The sequence below is a fragment of the Tamandua tetradactyla genome, chromosome 5, assembly GCF_023851605.1.
Source record: "Tamandua tetradactyla isolate mTamTet1 chromosome 5, mTamTet1.pri, whole genome shotgun sequence".
NCBI classification, from domain to species: Eukaryota; Metazoa; Chordata; class Mammalia; order Pilosa; family Myrmecophagidae; genus Tamandua; species Tamandua tetradactyla.
Window position 1 is genome coordinate 51,491,544 of NC_135331.1, and position 22,815 is coordinate 51,514,358.

At 35.0% G+C, this 22,815-nt stretch overlaps 1 protein-coding gene across 4 annotated transcripts in view; it reads left to right on the top strand.

Annotated features, from left to right (window-relative positions):
* GMPS (guanine monophosphate synthase) overlaps positions 1-22,815 on the top strand; it is a 90,952-nt gene that overhangs the window by 37,430 nt on the left and 30,707 nt on the right. For all 4 annotated transcript variants that reach the window (XM_077160849.1, XM_077160848.1, XM_077160851.1 and 1 more), the window contains 6 exons: positions 1,813-1,994; positions 4,756-4,870; positions 12,338-12,435; positions 16,392-16,495; positions 19,849-20,042; positions 20,303-20,468. In XM_077160849.1, the coding sequence (XP_077016964.1) occupies positions 1,813-1,994; positions 4,756-4,870; positions 12,338-12,435; positions 16,392-16,495; positions 19,849-20,042; positions 20,303-20,468 (859 nt within the window). The remainder of the gene's footprint in view (positions 1-1,812; positions 1,995-4,755; positions 4,871-12,337; positions 12,436-16,391; positions 16,496-19,848; positions 20,043-20,302; positions 20,469-22,815) is intronic.

Sequence of the window (22,815 nt, forward strand, 5' to 3'; positions counted from 1 at the left end):
CTTTGAAAGAAGGGGCATGTTTGGTTTCTGATCATCATGCTTATCTGTTATGTACGTAGTAATTTGTGCCCTGGAGAGCTGGCAGTAAAGTTTGTACTTTTGAAGTTGGTCATAGTTAATATATGGTAACTGAAATTCAAGCCTTGTTTAGGGACTGGACATGATTTAGTTAGTTAGCTAAATCACGGTTTACACCAGGATAACTGATCTGTGCATGTCAGAGCTGTGCAAAGCATTAACTCTGTCTGCAATGTAAACAACAACAACAACAAAAAACAGGTTGTATTTGGATTTAGTAAAAACTGTGAAGGTGATAATGGGACTGAGTCTAAGAAATTTACACAATAATATAGTAGTCTTTCAAAACTGCTTTGACTAGTCTTTTAAAATAATAGATTACTTAAAGGAGAGTGAGTGTGTGTGTACTAAGACTACGGGAAGAAGTCTGAAAGAAGAACGTTACGGTTTTTCTTGCACTGGTAATGTTATTTAGGCTACTGCTTATTTCTATGATTTGATTTTTCTAGATTGCTGAATGTTTTTATGATTAAAACCTTCATTTTTGTGATCTGAATAATCCTATCTGGCCATTTATTAGATCTTTTTCACAGACTGTTATCTGTAGTGGGCTGTGATTGTTGTTTTTCCATTACTGCCACAGAAGTAGGAGTTGTGTTGATGGCAAAGTCTGCATTTATTTTTAGCAGATAAATGGGAAAGGGAGCATGCTTTTTTATGTGACCTATTTTACAACTGGATGGAAGAAACAAAAATGCATTTTCATTGTAAACATTTAGAAAATATTGAAGTGTATAAAGAAAGAAAGTAAAATCACCTGTTTCATCTCTTGAATATAACCTCTGTTAATATTTTGGTTAATATCCATTTATACTTTTTAATATATGCACACACACTCTTACATTTTTACCAAAATATGTTAAAATGAGATCATTTTATACATGCTTGCTCAAAGTCAATTTCCAGGGTATACACAACTTTTTAAAGCTTTTTATTGTATAAAATTTAAAATATACAAAGGTAGAGACTAGACTAATACAGTAAACACGATGTACCTATAACCCATCTTCAGTGATTTCAGTAGATGGCTAATCTTGTTTTACCTGTACCCACCTGGTCCCTCTTAAGTTTATTTCAAAGCCTATTTCAGGTAAATATTTCAGTACATATAATTAAAATTTTATGTTTTGCAAAATTGCTTTCCAGGAAAGTGCTATCAGTGTATACTTGACAGAGATAAGATTTCTATCTTGGTGGTTTGGGTTATATGTGTACATATCATATTCCTCAGGTAATGTGAAAAATCCTAATAAAGCAAATTTGGACATGCTTATACTCCAGCAATAAAACTTTGTTTCTTCTTTAGCACTTCCCTCATAAGAAGCTGTGACTGTTACATAGGGTCCTCAATGGGACACTTTTGATATTGAGAGGGAGAACTATTAATAATGCCAGAATAACAGTTACAAACTGGGGGTGTATTTTGGCAAAAGTGGGTTGTATGTTCAACCTACTCTTGGATAATGCACAAAATTCATTATGCATAAAATAATTACATCATATAATGAATAAATGATAGTTTTTAAGTTTTTATGTTTATGTGTGACTGTATGTGGATATGTACTAAACTTTTCCCTTTAAAAGAAATGTTTTGAATTGTCAACTCAGAAAGTTCTAAGTTAACAGTTTTCATTTCTGTGTGTTTCTGGAACTGATAGTGATTTGCTGTTTTTTTTTTTTTTTAAGTAGCACTTGTTCTCATAATTAAGAAAGCATTTGTCTTAATATTTGCAGCTGGAGAATGCTGGAGGAGACCTTAAGGATGGCCGCCACCACTATGAAGGAGCTGTTGTCATTTTGGATGCTGGTGCTCAGTATGGAAAAGTCATAGACCGAAGAGTGAGGGAGCTGTTTGTGCAATCTGAAATCTTCCCTTTGGAAACACCAGCATTTGCCATCAAAGAGCAAGGATTCCGGTAGGCTTTTCAATAGTGTTTTTTTTGAAGCACTTGAGCTTAGATTTTGGGATATTTTATTAGTAACTTGTTTGAGCACTGAATTTTTTTATGAAGAGATAGGGGATGGTTTTATGAGAACTTTCCTATGGCTCTGATTTTTAAAAAAAATACAGGAAAAATTTATACTTCTCAGTTAAAAAGATTAATTTTAAATGCACATTATAAGAACTTGATATTTGAATGTTTTATGTATAATAGGATTTGTGGCTCAGAGTTGGATATAGTTTTTATGGTCATTCACTTATTTATCACAAAGCACTCAATCAAGGGAAAATATGCAGGAACCTGGCTAACCTACTCAAAGGAGAAGAATTCTCTGTAAGATGAGTCTCTTTTGCTTCGTTTCTAAAGGGACTTCAATTTTTAAACTATGAAAATAGTTCTTTAACGTTAATACTTACTTTTATAGTCTCTATCCTTAGAACTACTCAGGATAACAACCAGCGTATAGTTTTTTCCTCTGACAGCTATTTTTGGTTAATGCTGTGCCTTTTCTCATGAAATAAATGTTCTTTCTTTATTAAAAGTGTTTTCTAGAAGCAGACAACTTCAGTTTGTCCTTAATTGGCTCTTAAACCTTAATATTAAACATGCTGTGCTTCTCCCCAAATTTATTTTTTTTCCCAAGAGGAAAATGGGCAGAAAGACTTTTAAAGACTTCATAGACATGTACATGTTAACCTGTGATTTCTTGGTTTTGAAATATAGTGAATTTGGAAATCAGAAAAGGAAACTAAATGAATAGGGTAGCCAGATATTTGGCAATAGAAGTCTGATTGTTTTTCCTATCATCTGATCATAAACAGTTTTTATTTCTATTATGCCTGGAACTTCTTTCTGTATTAGGGGAATAAAAGCTTTTATTACTATAGTCCTTTCTGCTCAGATATCCATTTGACTACCCTTTTTCTAGAATACTTACTAGTTTTGAGAGGTGAGAGACACTTTATCTGTTTTTAGAACCTAATCGGCCTGATACGTAAAATTGGTTTCTGGAGTATTTTATGGAATATTGGGCCTTGTAATTCTAAGTATCAAAATAGCAGGATGGAAATAGAAGACTCAGAAAGAGTGATTAGCTCTTCTCAAGATTTGTTGAGATATGAATTTTCATATTGGTTTAGGTACTACTTCAGTTTTATTCTTAAGTCTGTCACATTTTCTTATATAGCCTTAGCTTATGTAGTAGATAAATGAAGAATACTGGACCTTTTTAAAACTAAATGTAACATTCTGAAAGTCTAGAGGTTTGCTATTAAATGTACATTTGCTATTAAGTGTATCTTCTGCATTTTATAAGGAACTAGATTACAGATCAATCCTAAGAGTTAACTCCCTACCCTTTTAGAATTATCTTAAAGTTGTTATATTAATCATTTCAGTATGTAGTAGGAGATAGGCTAACAAATATATTGTGTACTGTATCTTATGTTACCTATACAAATTTCAAAGGGTGAAATTTTGGAGCTTTCTAAAAATAATATATATTTTTTTAATGCCCTAACATTCTGAGTAATTTTTATGATTTTGACTTTTTTTTGTAATTTTGACTTTTGTTATATTATTCTTTTGGGTGTATTATAAGCTGGCAATATACTTTGTATATTTTTACATGGTAGGCAGCCACTAATTAAAAAGTGAATTTGTATTCCGAATTTGTTAAATTTTGTTAGATCTTGGAATGTGTTTTCTTTTAGAAATATAGTATCAATCAGGAGTCCTGCAAACTCGAGCTTAAATTGATTTTGAGGTTACCTTAAATTGAGTAAAGGGCTACAGTATGCCTGCATTGTGTGAGTGGAGATGAATGGCAAACTAGAGAGCGTGTGCAGTCTGAAAGTACAAGCTTCTACAGTTCCACTTACTTGTAGTTAAGCCGAAGTAAAGGCCAATGTTGCCAAATATTTTTTTCCTAAAGAAATTTCAGAAATCTTAATTTTTGTGTGAAATTTCTAATATTAAAAAGTTTAAAACTATTTGTGTGTATGCTGAGATCTAAGCAAGATGCACCAGTGGCCAGGTGAGAGAAAGGCCTCAGGTTTGCAGCTTCTTTTATAGTACCCATAGAATGCTCTGTAAATTGTGATGCAGCTAAGTTATATTACTGGCTTGAGTTCTGAGAGCAGGGCATCAGGGGCAAAATTGTTGTTAGCTTCCTTTCCTAGGACTCAGAGAAAACTCTTGGTGGTATTGGGCAGGTTTTAAAAAGGTAAAGTTAGGGGATCTATACTTCGTATTCTGCCATCTTTTGATATAGATGATTTTGCCTGAGCCATGTGGACCTTCCATAATAACTTCAGTTGTCATTCTGTGCCTTCTTTACATAGTTTCCTGCATTCCCCAAAAGGCCTGTGTTCTCTCTTTCCCTTTAGAATCCCCACTTCCTTCACTGATGAAGAAAACTATTGAAATGAATTCATACTAACCTTCACAGATACATTTTTATGTATTTGGAAGTTTGTACTTACTATAAAGTGAATGTTAAAATTGAAAGACTTCCACACATTTCAGTAAAGTAGAATAAAAATTACCTATATAGGAGGATATTAATTAGTTGGATAGATTCCGGATCTGCTAAAAGGTACCAAAAATAAAGCAGAATCTCTGAATCTATATACATTGAGTCTTCTTCAGTGGAATAAGGGGTAGGGTATGATGGACTTTGTATAAAAGTCACTGGTTAGAGATTCCTCATTAATACTCTTCCTTAAATCCATAGTGCTATTATCATCTCTGGAGGACCTAATTCTGTCTATGCAGAAGATGCCCCGTGGTTTGATCCAGCAATATTTACTATTGGCAAGCCTGTCCTTGGAATTTGCTATGGCATGCAGGTACTTCCATGAATTTTCTTTGAAAGTTTGCTTAATTTTATTCTGTTTGTGACTCATACTCTATTAATGCTTTTTTGTATTTGGGAAATTGAGGATATTTAATTGGCAGAGAAAATTTATGTATATTATAACTGCTACACTAATGTGGCATAACTGACCTGATGGGAAATCTATTCTCAAAAAATAACCATACTACCTCATACAATAAAACACTATCTTTTTAAAACCTTGGACAATCAAGTTTACATAGAAGTTATAGAAATAGTACATAGGGCTACCAAATACCTTTACCAATTCCTGAATTGTATCATTTGAGAATAAGTTGCAGATGTGAGGGCCTATTTGTTACTAGTTGTATTTCCTAAGTACAGGTATAGTCTGCTATGTAACCACAGTACAAGCCTTCACAATCAGGAAGTTGATGCTGATTCACTGTTGGCATTTAATCCAAAGACTCCTTTCAAATTTCGCCGTTTGTCTTATTTAATGTCTCATATAGGTCCAGGATCCCATCCAGTACTTTGTTGCATCTAGTTGTCATTATGTCTCTTTAGATTTCTTCCATCTGGAACACTCTCTCAGTCTTTCCTTTTTTCTCATGACCTTGACAGTTTTTTTTTGAAGTGCAGGCCAGTTACTTTGTAGAATGTCCCTCAGTTTTGGTTTGTCTGATGTTTCCTCAGTGTTAGATTCAGGTTATACATTTTTGACAGTGCCATAGAATTGACACTGTGTGCTTCTCAGAGCATCTCATCTGGAGGCACACAGTGTCCATTTATGTCCTGAAGGTGGTGCTAACTTTGATCTTTTAGTTAAGAGAATGTCTGCGAGGTGTTTCCACTGAAGCGTTAATGAGTATGCATATCTTGGAGTTGTATCAAAGGCAAAAATAAATAGGAACTAATTAAGGTCTTGAGATAAGGCTCTTTTCTTTGAGCTAAATGTTTAGAAATTAATTTTGGCTGCTTCAGTGCTTTTTTGGTTACTTTATATCAAAATAGTTTAGATTTACTCAATAAGTAGAATATTATTGAGTAAGATGAAAGATAATATTGAGCCGGTAACATGCTAGATTCTCACTTATCAAAGAATGACTTTATTCAGTAAATCCTATTAATTAAGGAAGTAGGAATGTAAATAAATGCATTTTGATACAAGTTACCACTGATGGTTGTAAGCACAATGATTTTCTAGTTAAGACATACATATATATAAATATTTTTTGACATGGGCAGACACCTGGAATCGGACCCAGGTCTCCACGTGGTGGGCGAGAATTCTGCCACTGAGCCACGGTCGCACTGCCCAAGACATATTTTTAACAATGTGTCTAATTTGACCAGATCACCTGAAAATTTAATTTGCTGAATTAGTATTTCCCAAATTATAATTCATTGAAACATTATTGGATTTTCTAGTACCAGAGACATGATATTTATTTTATTCAATATTTTCTGCTGTGATGGAATAACCCAAGTAATATAGATAACTACTGATTCACTTGTTTACTTTATAAATTGTCTTGATCTTTTTTCTTTTGCCCACCTTTTGGCTTTTTAGTATATACTAAACAAAAAGGGAGGACATGGTCAGGATAGAGACCCTAATTTGACCAAAATTGAATTAGTGTTAATTAAAATATCATTTTAAATTTTCTCGTGATTTTCTCATCTTCCTTGATTACTGAGAATTACCTGTTAATTTTCAGTTTCTTATATATATGCCCCATAGTTGAGTTGTCTGAACAGATCAATGAATTTTCATCTTGTAGTTGTCTCTTAAGCTTTAGGTGGAGGACGAAAATATAAATTAATGTTCACATAATAATGTGATTGTTTTTATTATTCCTATTCTTGATACAAGAATATTACATTAGAAATCACTGATCTGACACACCTATACCAGACTTGATTTCCTGCTAATTGTTTGTTATGGTTTTCCACTTTGATTTAGAGGAAATATTGATCACTAAAAATAAGGTAAAGTACAAAGTACAAAATCTATAATAGACATTTTTTTCTGTGGGTGATAAGCATTTTAGAATAAAGGCTTTTTTTCACGTTTTAATGTTCTATGAAAAGCCTAAATGGTGACTATGAGTTTGACTGGAATAATAACTTCATCTGAACACTTACTTTTAGATTTCCCACTCAGTATCCTAATGCCTTTACTTCCTTAGAAGAGCTGGATCCCATTGAATTGAGTGTTTTATAAAACTGGCTGACTTTTTCTTTTCCCCCAGTGTGTTTTTGCCTGATAATCTGATGCATTTATGTAATTTATTGATCTCTCATGCCAGATTAGTCAGTCTTAATATATAGCACACTTGTAATTAATTTAAACGGTTTTTTATATATTGAGAAGCATTATAGCATTCTGTAAAGAAGAGTCTGGCAAGATATTTCCTTAGGACCCATTTATAGTGTGAAATAATTCTGGGAAATATCTTGTTAATTGAAGTGATGGTGGCTGAACATGTTTCCCCATTATGCCTGCCCCCCATGTAATTGTAAGGCCTTATTTTTCTGTTATTCAGTGTGAATATTTTTTTGTATGCTGTGTGGTGGGGGTCACATTTCATTCTTTTTCCATGTGAGTATTCCCTTATTGCAGCACCACTTGCTGAATTTTTGTTTGTTTGTTTGCTTGTTTGCTTGTTTGGAAAGTGCATGGGCTGGAAATTGAACCCAGGTCTCCCATGTGGCAGGTGAGAATTCTACCATTGAACTACCCTTGCACCTCAGTACGAATTTTATGATTGCAAAAATCAGGGCTGCTTATGTTAAATGCACAAAATATTTTGCCTTTACATCATCTGAACTTTCATAGTAGGATATTGGAATAGACCAAACTTGGCCTTTTGGTCAGAAATTGTTATCCTTCCATAAAATATTGATGTAGATGATGTCATCTAACTAAAAGGCTGTTTGTAAAGGCCTGTCACCCCTTAGTGACTTTTAGTTGGGTAATATTAACACCAAAGTCTAACTCTCATGTGTACCCCTTTCCTTGAATGGTGCTCTGAAATATTAGTGTTACCAGATGAAGGCCATGGATTCTTCTGCCCAGTGTGCTCAATTAGCAATTCCTGAGACACTGGAGTTTCAAAGAGAGAAAGAGTTTATCATTATGCACGTAGTAAGAGAGCAGATGTCCTAACAACCCAAAATCTGTTCCCCCAGCTGCAGCAATTTGGGTAGTTTTATTAGTGAAAAGGTAGGGAAGGTTTAGGATAATGAGCACCGTGGTTCCAGATGATGTAATTAGAGGTGATCTGATTATGGAGCATGCACAGATTGATTCCGTGCTTAGTCACAGAACATAGGAGAGAAAATGGTGAAATGAGGTAAAGGTGACTTGTAGGTTAAAGTCTAAGCTACTGCGCATGTCAGGTGGGCCCACTTAGGTGAAATCCAGTCTAGGTCATCAAGATAATTTTGGACTTGGGGTGGGTTAGTTATGGGCAGATCCAAGACCCTTCATTAACAAACACTAGGGGGCTGTCTTTAGTGATTACAAGACTCTAAAGTTGAAAAACTGGATAACTAGGTACAACAGATGGAGGTTAGTCACAAGTTTTTTATAATCACAGGAATGGAAGATAAAGACTATACAACCATTATCAGAGATCAAGGCAGCTGATTACAATTCAGAGATTTCAGGTATTTCCTTGTCTACTCCAATATACCAGAAAGCAGCAAGGAATATTTATATCAAAATCATCCTTTAAATCCTGATTTCTTGGTTACATTATTAGTTTTCAATCTGTAATGTAGCTCTTTTTACCACAAAATAGACTTTTCTGTCAGATCCTTTCTAATTGCTTCATGGTAATTCTTTGCTGAGAGAGGAGTTCGTCCTGTTCATTGCTGCCTTTATTTCTATTACCCATGTACTCACCCCCTTCCCCAGCAGAACTTTTGAAACTCCTTTTATACCCTTTTCTATTCATATTCCTCTCTTTTCCCATCAGGGGTAACCACTTTCCTGAATTTTATTATTCATCTCTTTTTGTTTTCTTTTTAACTTTATATATATGTTTAGATCCCTAAATAATATATTTAGTTTTACCCATTGACCTTTATATAAATGAAATCATACTACGTGTATTATTGTTACTATTTTTTTGCATGAGCAGGCACCGGGAAACAAACCCAGGTCTCCGGCATGGCAGGTGAGAACTCTGCCCATTGAGCCACTATTGCCTGCCCTGCACATATTCTCTTTATTCAACATGTTTTTTGAGATCCACTCATATTATTACATGTAACTAAGTTATTTTCATTATTGACTGTGTTGTTTGAATATAGGATAAATTAATCATCAGTTCTACTGTGTTAATGTTGCTGGTCTTTCTCTAGGTTTTCGCTGTTATAGACAATTCTGCCATGGACATTTTTGTACTTATCTCCAAGTGTACAGACACAAAGTTTTCTCTAGGATAACCAAGAATGGAAATGCTGGGTCATTATGCATGTCTTCAGTTTCACTAGATAATGATAATTTCCTCCCTAATTTGTATTCCCAGACCAGTATATACAAATTCCTTCCGCTCTATATCCCTGTAAACCCTTGGTGTGGTCACATTTTTTGTGTGTTTGCCTGTCTGGGAAGGCGTTAAATGGGATTACACTGTAGCCTTAATTTTCATTTTCCTCAGTATTGTATGATTTGTATGTTTATTTACCATTCGTGTCTGCTTGTTGTAAAAGCCTGTTTATGACTTATGCCCATTTTTCTATTGAATTTTTAAAATTGTGTTATGAGAGTTCTTTATAGACACTGGATACTGAACTTTTGCCAGTCATGTATTTTGCAGAAGAAGGACTAGAAGGTTCTAGTTGTGACTTGTTTCTTCACTCTTTATGGTTTTTCTTGGTTTCTTTTTACATTCCCACAGGTTTTGTCAAATTATTTTTATTAACAGACTTTCCTCCCTGTTGTAGTTTGGTAAAGCTGCCAGAATGCAACACACCAGAAATGGATCAGCTTTTAATAAGGGGATTTATTTAGTTACAAATTCATAGCTCTTCAGAGGAAAGGTAGCTGGCTTTCATCTGGGTTTCTCTGTCACATGGAAAGGCACACAGTGAACATCTGCTGAGCTTCCCTCTTTTGCTTCTGGGTTCAGATGGCTTTTCCCGGGGTGATTCCTTTTGCATCTCTAAACATCTGGGTCTGAGCTCTGAGTGCTGAGATGAGGTATGCTGAATTGCTTGGACTGTGCTGTGCCTGAGCTCTCTTCTGAGAGCTGCTTTCCTCTCTTTTAAGCCTCCAACTAATTAAATTAAATGTCACTCATTGTGGAAGGCTCTCTCCTTAAGTCAAAATAGAATATTAAACCAAAAATTTAGTAAGAAATTAAGTTGTTTTATTTTATTATATATGAAGTTTTCCCCTCCTCCCCCAAACACACACTTAGCTGGCTGTTCAATTCTTTGCCGCTTCAACCTGAGTAACATAACATAGCCAGGAACCAAAAGTAAGCACAAAAGCATTCTGAGAAATTGAGATAGCTTCAGGTTTTACTGCAAGCTATTACTTTGTAGAGGCCTTCATTTATATTATTTTTGGACTCTTAATTTGTGTGGCATTCCCACAGCTTGATCTTTTAACTGTTTTCTTAATTAAGAAACAAGTGCACGAGATTCATTGAGGATAAAGAAGAAATCATTCATATCTCATTCAATAAATTGAAATGACTGATCAAGCCACATAATTTGCTAGGCTGTGAAGAGATCTGAAGACATGGGAAAGGAGGAAAGAAAGTAGTCTATTGTGGCAATAGTACTAGTTTAGAGTGGCTGAAGTGGTGAATGAGGGGAAAGGTGAGAGGTGAAACTAAAACTTATACAGGGGCCACATAATGAAATTCTTGTGTTTGCTATGAGAGACTTGGACTGTGTCTTGAAGACTAGGGTTCAGCAAACTATGGCAAAATCTGGCCTGCTGCCTGTCTTTGTATGACTTGAACCTAAGAATGAGTTTTGTATTTTCAAATGCTGGGGCAAAAAATTTTTAATGATCTTTTGTGATGTGAAAATTATACAAAATTCAAATTTCAGTGCCCATAGATAAAGTTTATTGGAACACAGCCATGCCCATTCCTTTAAGTATTGTTTATGGTTGCTTTTCTGCTACAATGGCAGAGTTCAACAGCTGTCACAGTGACAGTATGACCATCAAAAGCTAAGATGTTTACTTCCTTGCCCTTTACAGAAAATGTTTGCCAGTTCTTGCTGTGGATGTTAAGAGAGCCACTGAAGAATTTAATCATGACTAACACAATCTTATTTGCATGTTAGCACCTAGTATTGGTAGATCTCTTGAATATCAGCTGGAAGATGGGCCAAACTAGAAGCAAGGGGACTGATTAGATTGCAGCAGTGTTTCCTGAATTGTATGTTAATAGATGTACTGCAGAAAATGTCTCTGTCTTTAGTTTGGGAAATACAGAGTTAACCAAAGGTTAGCAATTTTTTTTACTGCTGGACTTATCCAAACTTTATTTAGTGGAAAGATGAATTGTAAATGTCTAAGAGGAGAACGTGGAGGGCTACATTTTGTTGATGGTTTTAAAGAATATGCCACCATTAAAAGAATGAACAGTAATTAACTATCTCACCCTCTCTCTGTGTGTGCTTTTCTTCTGGGTGCTTAGTTAACCTGCATCATGCATTGTTATAGTACATATCTCATTACACATGTTATGGGACAAGCATACCAAGCTGAGTTGAAGTGATTATGTCAATGTAGATTTAATGTTTGCAAAAATCTCATGTGTATTTATTCGGGGGTTTTGGGGCATATGTAAATGATGAATAAGAAAATAAAATTATTGACAAAAAGAGGAACTGAATGAAGACACTATTTGAAAAAGAAGGCTGTAAGAATATAGAATTTGAGCAAATAAGCTTAATTGAAAGGCCAGGGTTTTTTTTTTTTTTTGCTTATCGTGTATCCACAGCACAGCCTACTGCAGGCTTTCAGGCTTTCAAACTTTTCCTTTGGGGCCAAAGATTAAATAGCTTGGAGAAATTTATACCTGTCTACTCTTAGTATCAAAGCTCTTTTTGTTTACTTTAGCCTTTTCTAAGGTTTTAAAAGCTCATAATGCCATTTAAAATGCTTTTCAGTTAAGCTCAGACCTAAGTATTAAATAAATCTCTAGTTTTAGCAGAAGAATTAAAGTATACTCAATGTAAAATCTGCCAATGGTTATCAGAAATTAATTTTAGATCAAATTTCTAATCCATTTTTGTTTTATAACCAGGCTTCCCTGATATCTATATAACTATATTTAATAATACTAAGTTATCTACATTTATCTAAGTCCTTTTGATTTGGGGGCAGAAACATATCATAAGTATTTTAGAAACAAGGAATATAAATTATTAAATCAGCATAACAAAATGACTAAGTATTTTTTTATTTATATTAACATCAATTTGTTCTCTCTTTGAACAGATGATGAATAAGGTATTTGGAGGTACTGTGCACAAAAAAAGTGTTAGAGAAGATGGAGTCTTCAACATTAGTGTGGATAACACTTGCTCTTTATTCAGGTATTATAGATATTTTTAGATAAACAAGAACATTAGTGGATTAAGTAATAACTTAACTTAAAGTTGGTACTATTCTTCATACTTGAAAGTTCTATAATCCGTAGACAAAATTAAGGCCACAGGAGATGATACAGGAATAATGATCGTATTTGCCTTCCAGTTGAATGTCATGGTGGTGGAAGATGGTAGTAGGAATGAAGAGAGCACTTACGAAATAACTTGAAAGCACCTGTACAGCTCTGGAACCCTGTTTGGCATTGCATATTGTGATGCCAACATTTTTAGTTTTCCCTTTTCATTCTTTGGTGCCGAGTATGATACCATACATTAGAGTGCCAAATGTGACAAATAGTTAATGTCTTAACCTGTCAACTCTACTATATATATATATGTAAATACTCTTCCCCCATAGCCCCTTTCTTGCTGAATACTTAAAGAGCCATCCAATTATTGAACTCATCACTAAGTATTTAGTGTATTTCTTTCTTTCTCACCTCTGTGTTGAGGCAGAGAAATGCACTTTGCCATGTGATCTTTCTCAAATAATGAATGTATTATATGTTTAAGATGCTGAAAGATCAGAAAATATATTTTAGTCACTTGGTTTCTTTATGTGAGAATTTTCATGCTTTGTGTAAAGCCCTTTTTAGTGTACTATTGTATGTTATTCTTTTTTAATGAAAATTTCATTTTTATTTTAAAATCACATTTTCCCCTACCTGCATGAAGTTTATGAAATGCAGGCTGAAGCATTTGTGGGTAAATAATATTACTTTTTATTATCATTTCTTTAAACTGTGCTATTTTTAGTTATAGGTTTTTTTTATTTATTTAATCTTTTTTTTTTTTTTTACATGGGTAGGCACCGGGAAGCGTATTTAGTATTTTTATTGACAAATCTTTACACACAAACATTCCATACATGGTGTGTAGTCAGTGACTCACAATATCATCACACAGTTGTGTATTCATCACCATGATCATTTTTTAGAAGATTTTGTGTCACTCCAGAAAGAGAAATAAAAAGAAAAAAACTCATGCATGCCATACCCCTTACCCCTCCATCTCACTGACTAATAGTATTTCCATCTACCTAATATATTTTACCCCTTATCTCACATATTATTTATTTATTTTTATCCATATATATATATATATTTTGTGTGTGTGTGTGTGTGTGCTTATGGCTGGGTCACATTCCATTGCTTTTCCATACAAGTATCCTGTTATTGCAGCACCATTTTCTTGAATTTTTGTTTGCTTGTTTTGTTTGGGGGAAGTGCATGGACCATAAATTCCAGGTCTCCTGCATGGCAGGTGAGAATCTACCATTGAACTACCCTTGTATCCCCTATCCATATATTTTTACTCGGTCCATACCTTGGATATCAGACACAAGGTTTTCACAATCACCCAGTCCCATTGTACATGATATATCTTTATATACAATTGTCTTCAGGAATCTAGGCTACTGGAACACAGCTCAACAGTTTCAGGTACCCTCCAGCCACTCTAACACACCATAAACTAAAAAGGGATATCTAAATAATGCATCATAATAACCTCTAGAATCACCCCTTGATTCTGTTTGAAATCTCTCAGCCATTGGAACTATTTTGTCTCATATTTCTCTTCCCCCTTTTGGGCAAGAAGGCTTTCTCAATCCCTTGATGTTGGGTCCCAGCTCATCTGGGATTTCTGTCCCACATTGCCAGGGAGATTTACACCCCTAGTATTCATATCCCATGTAGCTGGGAGGGCAGTGAGTTCACCTGCCAAGTTGGCTTAGAGAGAGAGAGAGGCCACATCTGAGCAATAAAAGAGGTTCTCTAGGGGTGAATCTTAGGCTTAATTCTAAGTAGACCTACCCTATCCATTGCAGAAATAAGTTTCATGGGGGCAAACCCCAAGATCAGGGGCTTGGCCTGTTGATTTGGTTATCCCCATTGCTTGTGAGAATGTCAGAAATTCTCCAAATGGGGAAGTTGAGGATTTCCTCCTTTCTCCCCAGCCCCCCAAGGGGACTTTGTGAATACTTGTTTGTTCACTGTGCAAATTGCTTTGGGATATATCGGGACATCACACTAACCTGGACAGACCAAAAATATCTCATGCCCTATTCAATATTCCATGTACTTATGGTGTTCAGGTAAACTGATCATACAGTTAAATTAGTTAACATACTACCCAAACTATGAATTTTGCATGCAATAAACATCTCTCCCTTTAGTCTCACACAGAAATTGAAGTTTTAAAATATGGATCACCTTCATTCATATCTCTGGTCTGTCTGATCCCTTTTCAACTTTTTGGTTTATTTTAAAAACATATATATACATATATATGTATATATATGTTTTTACATGGGCAGGCACCAGGAATCAAACCTGGGTCTACGGTATGGCAGGCTAGAACTCTGCCATTGAGCCACTGTTGCCCGCCCAATAATGTATATTTTTAAAGGCTTCATTGACTTGTGCTCAAATTCTTCATGAATAGTTTGCTCCAAATTAGACAGATTAGAAATTTGAAAATTCAAGTCTTGAACTTATTTTTATCTGAAGTGAAGATATAATCCTTCCTCAAAACCCAACTACTGGCTGTGGTAGGCTCTTGAGGAAAGGCAAAAGTAAGTTGATCTGTCTTTAAAGATTCTTATGTTTTAAAAGGAAGATGAATTAAAAAAAATCAAGATTGCTAGAAATAATTTGATCAACTGAAGGTACTCATTGCCAACTTCATTTGAAATTCAATGCTCATTTCAAGTCATGCTGAATGATGTTACTTACATTCATCTTTATTTCCAGTGACTAGTCTTTGGAACTGCATCAGGCATCTTGCTGGTGGTTAAGGAAGGCATATGATTTTACAAGAAGCTTGAGAAGTAAAGATTTAGTTAAAATTTAAAATTTTTGTCTGTATTTCTAGCTCTAAAAATCTACGACTCATTCAGAATAACAGGGAGAACACCAACAACATATCCCTAAACCATCCTTTTGGCTTTAATGTGCCTTATCATCTTGCTTTATTTTTAATTTAATCTAATATTCCTTAGTGTTTAATATCTAGTCCTCATTTAGATTTTCCCCTAATGTAAAAAATATCTTTTTTTTTATGATTGATTTGTTTGAGTCAAGATCCAGAAAATGTCCACATATTGCATTTGGTTAATGTTAACTTATGTTTGTTTTAATCTGTAATATCTTTCCTCCTCCTTTTTTTTTTTTTCATGGGCAGACAGCATGGCAGGTGGGAATTCTGCCACTGAGCCACCATTGCACCGCTCTCCTCCTCCTCCTTTCTTAAATGCCATTACTTTCTTGGGCATTTGAGTTTCACATTACTCCTAGGTTGCCATTGCTCTAGACTTTTTTAGTGGACAGAGTTTTAAAAAAAATGTGTTCTTTTATAAAGAGAAAGCAAAATCATTAGCACATATTATTTTCAATTTAAATGAAAGATTTTAGGTTTTTACCTTATTCCTTTTTTATCTCCTTACTTTTAAGCCAAAAATCTTGATTTCTAGTTACGTTATGAATTGTTTTAACCTAAAATACATGTAGCTAGACTATACATACCATAGCTGCAAAATAATATCAGTAATAGTATTATTACTACTAATATAACTACTCAGTAGAGGAATAATGTTGAAATTATTGTTTTAAAGTCTCTTGGAATAATTTCTTTCTCTGTGTGTGTGGTTATACCGCCAATTTCACATAGTGTTCCGGTTTTCAATTTTTATGGATTTCCTTTTCAGCGATTTTATTCTTTCATTTGCTTTATTTTTTATAACAGACAGAATGAACTTAAGTTCTAACAGTGTTACACTGTTATATACCTTTATCTAATTTCTTGATTTATTCATGTGACAAGCATGTATTTCTAAAGCAAAAGAACTCATTAACCATGACTTTAAGATTTCTGTGTGGCACTTTTATTTTTTGCATGTGTAGGGGCCTTCAGAAGGAAGAAATTGTTTTGCTTACACATGGAGACAGTGTAGACAAAGTAGCTGATGGATTCAAGGTTGTGGCACGTTCTGGAAACATCGTAGCAGGTGAGGATTCTAAAAATTTTGTGTATTGTACTTTTAAAAAAAAAAATTATCTGAGAGTGTAAGCGTATGTTTTGGAATGAGGTACTGTTTTTGAGTTTCCTTATTTTTTGAAAATGTTGTAAAGGTGGTAGAATCAACCTAATTATATAAATGGAATTTAATATTAGGTGGATTTTTCAGAACTCACTATTTTACTTTTTCAGAACTATTTTACTCTGAAATACTTTTAAAATATTCATCTTAATATAAGTTGATTTTTTTTTTTCTTTGGTGCATGGTCTGGGAATTGAACCTGGGTTTCCTGCCTGGAAGGCAAGCATTCTGCCACTGAACCACCCATACACCCTTAATATAAGTTTTTTAAACATAAAATAAAGCTATACTTTTACAACTCAGGAAAAATTTGAGAACAGTCTGTCTTCCTTCCATGCTATATTCATAGTTGCCTGCTTTTTGTGCCTTAGTGCATTTCTCTGAACTAGGGGTTTGCAAACTGTGGCCTGCAGGTCAAATCCAGCCTATGGTCTGTTTTTTATGTTCTGGGACTAAAAATAGTTTTTACATTATTAAAGAGTTATAAAAAAAGACATGTAGTACTCAAAACCTAAAATATTTACTATATTGCCCTTTACAGAAACTTTGCCAACTCCTCAACTAATTTGGTTCCCTACCTTTTTTTATCACTTTCCTATCACATTTAAAAAAATTTTATTAATAAAATCAATCAACATACAATATGGACATGCTTTTTTTCCTCACATAGTTGTATATTCATTATCATGATCATTTCTTAGAATATTTGCATCAATTCAGAAAAAGAAATAAAAAGAAAACAAAAAAATTCATACATACCATACCCCTTACCCCTCCCTTTCATTGATCCCAAGCATTTCAATCTACTAAATTTATTTTAACATTTGTTCCCCCTATTATTTATTTATTTTTAATCCATATGTTTTAATCATCTATCCATAAGGTAGATACAAGAAGCATCCAGACACAAGGTTTTCATAAGCACACAGTCACATTGCAAAAGTTGTATCATTATTCAATCATCTTCAAGAAACATGGCTACAGGAACACAGCTCTGCGTTTTCAGGCAGTTCTCGCCAACCTCTCTGTTACACCTTAATTAAAAAGGTGGTATCTATTTAATGTGTGAGAATAACCTCCAGGATAACCTCTCAGCTCTGTTAGGAATCTCTCAGCCATTGAACCCTACCTTTTTTAGGAAGAAAAATTGATTTTCTGGCAGCCTAAAGTTTTGGTTTGCTTACTTGAATGACTGTAAATGTAAATAATCAGTAATAGTTCTGGGAATCAGGAAAAGAAGAATTAGGATTTATCAATAAAAATTCCTTTGTTCAAGATGCCTTATGCAAATAAGTTGAAAGGCATTTACTACGAATAAACTAAATTGATAAACTGCTTCTTGTTACTTAATGAAATTTATCAAGAGTAATTTTCGTATGGAAAGGTTTTTGTTTCATATGAAAATCAGTAGCAGTAATTCATTCAGCAAATATTTGAGTACCTACTGTGTGCTAGGTAGCAAAGATACAATAATGAGCAAAATAGACCAACTCTCTGTTCAACATTCTAGATGTACATGGCCAGACAATACACAAGCAAATACAGAATATGGCAGATGTCAGGGTTTAAGCACATTGGCAAAGCAAATGGGCAAAAAGGAAAGGTATTGCGGTTGTATATTTGGTTAGGAATGTTGCTAATTTTTATATAGACTATTCAGGGAGCAAATTCCTAGAAGATGAAATTGGGCCTGAAGGCAGTAAATGGCTGACCCCATTGAATATTTGGGGAAAGAGCCTTTTAGAAATAGTAAATAAGTACAGAGCTCCTGGGATGGACCATATTTGAAGAATAGTAAGGAGACAGCTGTGGTTCTAGCAGTGTAAGCAAGGATGGGGAACATGGTAGAAGCTGAGGTCAGAGAGGTAATTGGAGTTCAGAACATAGAGACTTTGTGCCGGTGTAAAAACCTTGGCTTTACATGTAGTGAGGTGGACCTTTGAACCAAAGTGAGATATAGTTCAGTATCATCTTTGCTACAGTGAGGAGAAAAAAGACAGTCAAAGGTAGAAGCTAAAAGACTAGCTAGGAATCTATTGCAGTAAACAGGAGAGAAACAGTGGTGTCTTGGACCAGAGTGATAGAATTGGAAAGGTAAAGAATGATCAGATTCTGATATGTTTTGAAGGGAGAGACAAATAATTTACTGTTGGGTTAGAGGTGGAGTAAGAGAGAGGAGAATGAAGTTCTAACTCCCAACTTTTTGGCCCGAGCAACCAGAAGGATAAGATTTCTTTTTACCTGATGGGAAAGACTGTAGGAGTTGGGGTTTGCATACTAAATTTGAGATTCCTTAGTTGACAGTGAAATGTAGGTGTCAAGTAGGCAATTGTATGTATGAATCTACACTTTAGAGGAGAAAACTGGACTAGAAGTCTAAATTTGGGGTTTTAACAGCCAGTAAGTGGAATTTAAGGCCATGAGAGTATGAAATTACTTAGTGTGTAGACAAGAGATTTGATAGCCAAATACTGGGCCATTCCATGTGTAAAGGTGGGTGAGATGCAGAGGAGCCAGCAAAGAGGATTCAGAAGAAGCAACCAGTGAAATAAAAGTGAACCAAGTACAGAAAGTATGGGATACTCTGGTGTAGTAGAATGAGTATGAGTTTGGGAGCTTGCCAGGTCTGCTATAGCTGCTTAATTAGCTGCTAGTTTAGGCAAGTTTCTTAATATCTCAGAACCATAAAATAGAGATACTGCAGCACCTGTGTAAAATATTTAGCTTGACATTTGCTGCTTAGTAGATAATAATTGTCAGAAACACTTTATTCATGTCCATGGAATTATATTTGTGGTTAATAGTAACCAGGAAAAATTACTTAGAATATTCTGACAGGTGTGATTTATGAGATTCTTCTTATATATAAAATTGGTAGCTAACAAGCTATGCATTGCATGTGAAAGCCATGTGGGGCCTGACAACCAAAGTTGGATCATCATTACAGTAAATAGACAAGATAATTGAAACAGCCTGAATGGAAAAGTGAGGTTATTATGAAGTAATCTCTGTGCAGCATTTATTGTGCTGTTTTGTAGCTCATTAAGTACTGTATAAAGAAAGACTTTTATAAAGAAAGATTCTGACAATCTTTATAAAACAAACTTTATTTGTGTTGTGTATATTTTTTCCCTGTGACCAGAAATCTACCAAACTGTTTCAATTTTAATGGGGGGGGTGTAAAATTGCGAGGAATTAATTGACAGTATTGGCTGAGTATAACATGAAAAAAATTAATTTGTGACTTTTTTTCTCTAAAGGTATAGCAAATGAATCTAAAAAATTATATGGAGTGCAATTCCACCCTGAAGTTGGCCTTACAGAAAATGGAAAAGTAATACTGAAGAATTTCCTCTATGATATAGCTGGGTGCAGTGGGACCTTCACTGTGCAGAATAGAGAACTTGAGTGCATTCGAGAGATCAAAGAAAGCATAGGAACATCAAAAGTTTTGGTAAATAATTTTCATGTGGAGGTTTACAGAGACTTACGTCAATAATATAGAACTGGAGCAGGATTCCTCAACACAGCCCTTAAATGTTATCTGGGTTAACGTATACCTTCTGAGGAGTACTGTTTCAGAGTATTTTTTTAGTTACTAGACATACCTTTGATACAAACAGTGCTTTTAGGTAACAGTTTAGACAGATAGTTTTTAGTTTCTTTTTTGCTCATTCTGCTCAGTTTGATTTTTCTTTGCATTTCACTCTGTAGGTTTTACTCAGTGGTGGAGTAGATTCAACAGTTTGCACGGCCTTGCTGAATCGTGCTTTGAATCAAGATCAAGTCATTGCTGTGCACATTGATAATGGCTTTATGAGAAAACGAGAGAGCCAGTCTGTAGAAGAGGCCCTCAAAAAGCTTGGAATTCAGGTCAAAGGTATTGATGAATTCCAGAAAAGTTCATTTACATGGCAGCAGTTGTTTAATCAAATCCAGCCTTATACTTTAAGTGAGCACATTGCCTTAACCAATTACAATTTTCCTCAAAGGTCAAGGTTGAAAGTGTTTTTTATTTTTATGTTATACTTACTTTGGGTTCAAGAGAGTTCCTAACATAAATTTTAAAACTCTTGATTACTGCTGCTGTACTTAAGTCAATAAATTACCATTTTCCATCTTCCACTTTGTTCTCTTCTAGTTATTTTTTCTCTTCCTATTATTTTTTCACACTCTGCTCCATAGTATTATTTATACATAAGGATGCCCAAGTCTTCTTATTACTGATTTGGATGTAAAGATTATTTTGCAAACAGAAAGGTTTACACAGAGAGGGGGGTGGGGGAAAACTATTCACTTTTTTTTTTTTTTTAAGTTCACTTAGTAAACTTTTTAAGCTTTTGTATTTGTGGATATCTTTGTACTTTTTAAATAGAATATGTAATCAATAGTTATAGTGAAAAGAGGTCAGTAATTTAATGATGAAAATTGTGCATGTTATTGAATTAATTGGAATTGATACCATAAAGCTGAATAAAGAGTATAGAAGACTTACGGTTAAATGTGAAGTGAGCATGAATCTATTCCTCTAGTAGGAAAGGGATAAAACAAATGTAATGGCCCAAGAATAAGGAGTAGATGAGATAATAGCAAACTAATGGTTTCAGTGAAATGGAAGGTGGAAGATGGATAAAGTGACTTTTCTCTGATAAGCTGATGAAGGTTAAATTTTAGAGCCCCCAATTCTTCCCAAGTTCTGAGAAGGTCCCTAGCATTGAGTTCACATGGTCATATGCTTTTGTGAAATTTGCAAGTAAGTTATTTTAATGTGCAATTGATTTAAGTTCGCTGTCTCTTACTACTTACTCTGGCTTGCCCTCTGCTGGGTGGTGTTGGAGTTGTGTGGGCGTTTCTGGATCTGTCTAAGAGAGAATTGAGTTGGGGATACAAAAAGTTTGGATTTCATGATATATGTGATTTGCAGACATTTCTATGTACAGTTAAGTTACTGTTATCGATCGCAGTATACTCTGTGGTTTTTTAACGACCTAATTTGTTATTCTTTTCCTTGAAGGGTGCCTCTTAATTGTAAAAATTTCAGGCCCCACAAAATACTTGCATCTGTTTCTGGTAAATGACATAGTAGAAAGTAGAGGAAATGGAAACTGCATGGCAGGGCATCTAACAAAAAGCAAATGAATTTGTGCTGCAGACTTCTGAGAAACTCAGGAGATTTGAGGCAGTGGTTTGTGTGTGTATGTGTGTGTCAGGGGGAGTCATGCATGTATGGAGGACCTAAAACAGAGAAGCAGATCCTTTTCCATAACATAGGAGCAAACTGCTGCTCTGTCTTCCTGGTAGATGACAGCAGGTTTATTCTCTAGAGAGACTAGACAAGGGAGGGCCTAGATTTGGGTCTATCAGTACCAGGCAGGTGTTGAGGACGGGGTAAGGTTCTACATTAGGAATGATAGGATTAAGTAAAAATGTACATACTGAATGATTATCCACCCATACCCCCCCACTCCCCACTCCTCCTTCCCCACACGCTACTTTGATTCAACTGCCAGAATACTGATAGGCAGGAGATTTGAGGCATTCTCCTCTGGGATAATTGACCAATTTAAGAGAAATACCTAAACATTTGTGGAGGTGTGTCAATCAAACAGCCAGCTGCCTTATTTTACAGTGAAGCCCACCCGTTGTTAAGCCTTATGTTCTAGTTTTCTAGTTCCTGGAATACAATATACCAGAAATGGAACAGCTTTTAAAAGGGGAATTTAATAAATTTCTAGTTTACAGTTGTGAGGCTGTAGAAATGTTCTAATTAAAGCAAGTCTGTAGAAATGCCTGATCTAAGGCATCCAGGGAAAAATACCTTGATTCAGGAAGGCCGATGAGATTCAGGGTTTCTCTCCCAACAGGAAAGGTACATGGTGAACTTGGCGACATCTGCTAGCTTTCCTCCCAGCCTCTTGTTCATGACGCTCCCCTGGGGACATATTCCTTCTTCATCTCCAAAGGTCTCTGGCAGTGGCGTGGGCTCTGTGCTTCGTGGCTTTCGTCATTCTCTGCTCTTTCAGAATCTCAAGCCTTTTCCAAAATGCTTCCTCTTTTAAAGGATTCCAGTAAAGTAATCAAGACCCACCTGGAATGGGTGGAGACACATCTCCATCTAATCAAGTTTAATACCCACAATTGATCGAATCACAGTTCTGTGGAGATGATCTGATCTAGCCTCCAACGTATAGTGCTCGATGGGGATTAGAAGAAATGGCTGCATTTAC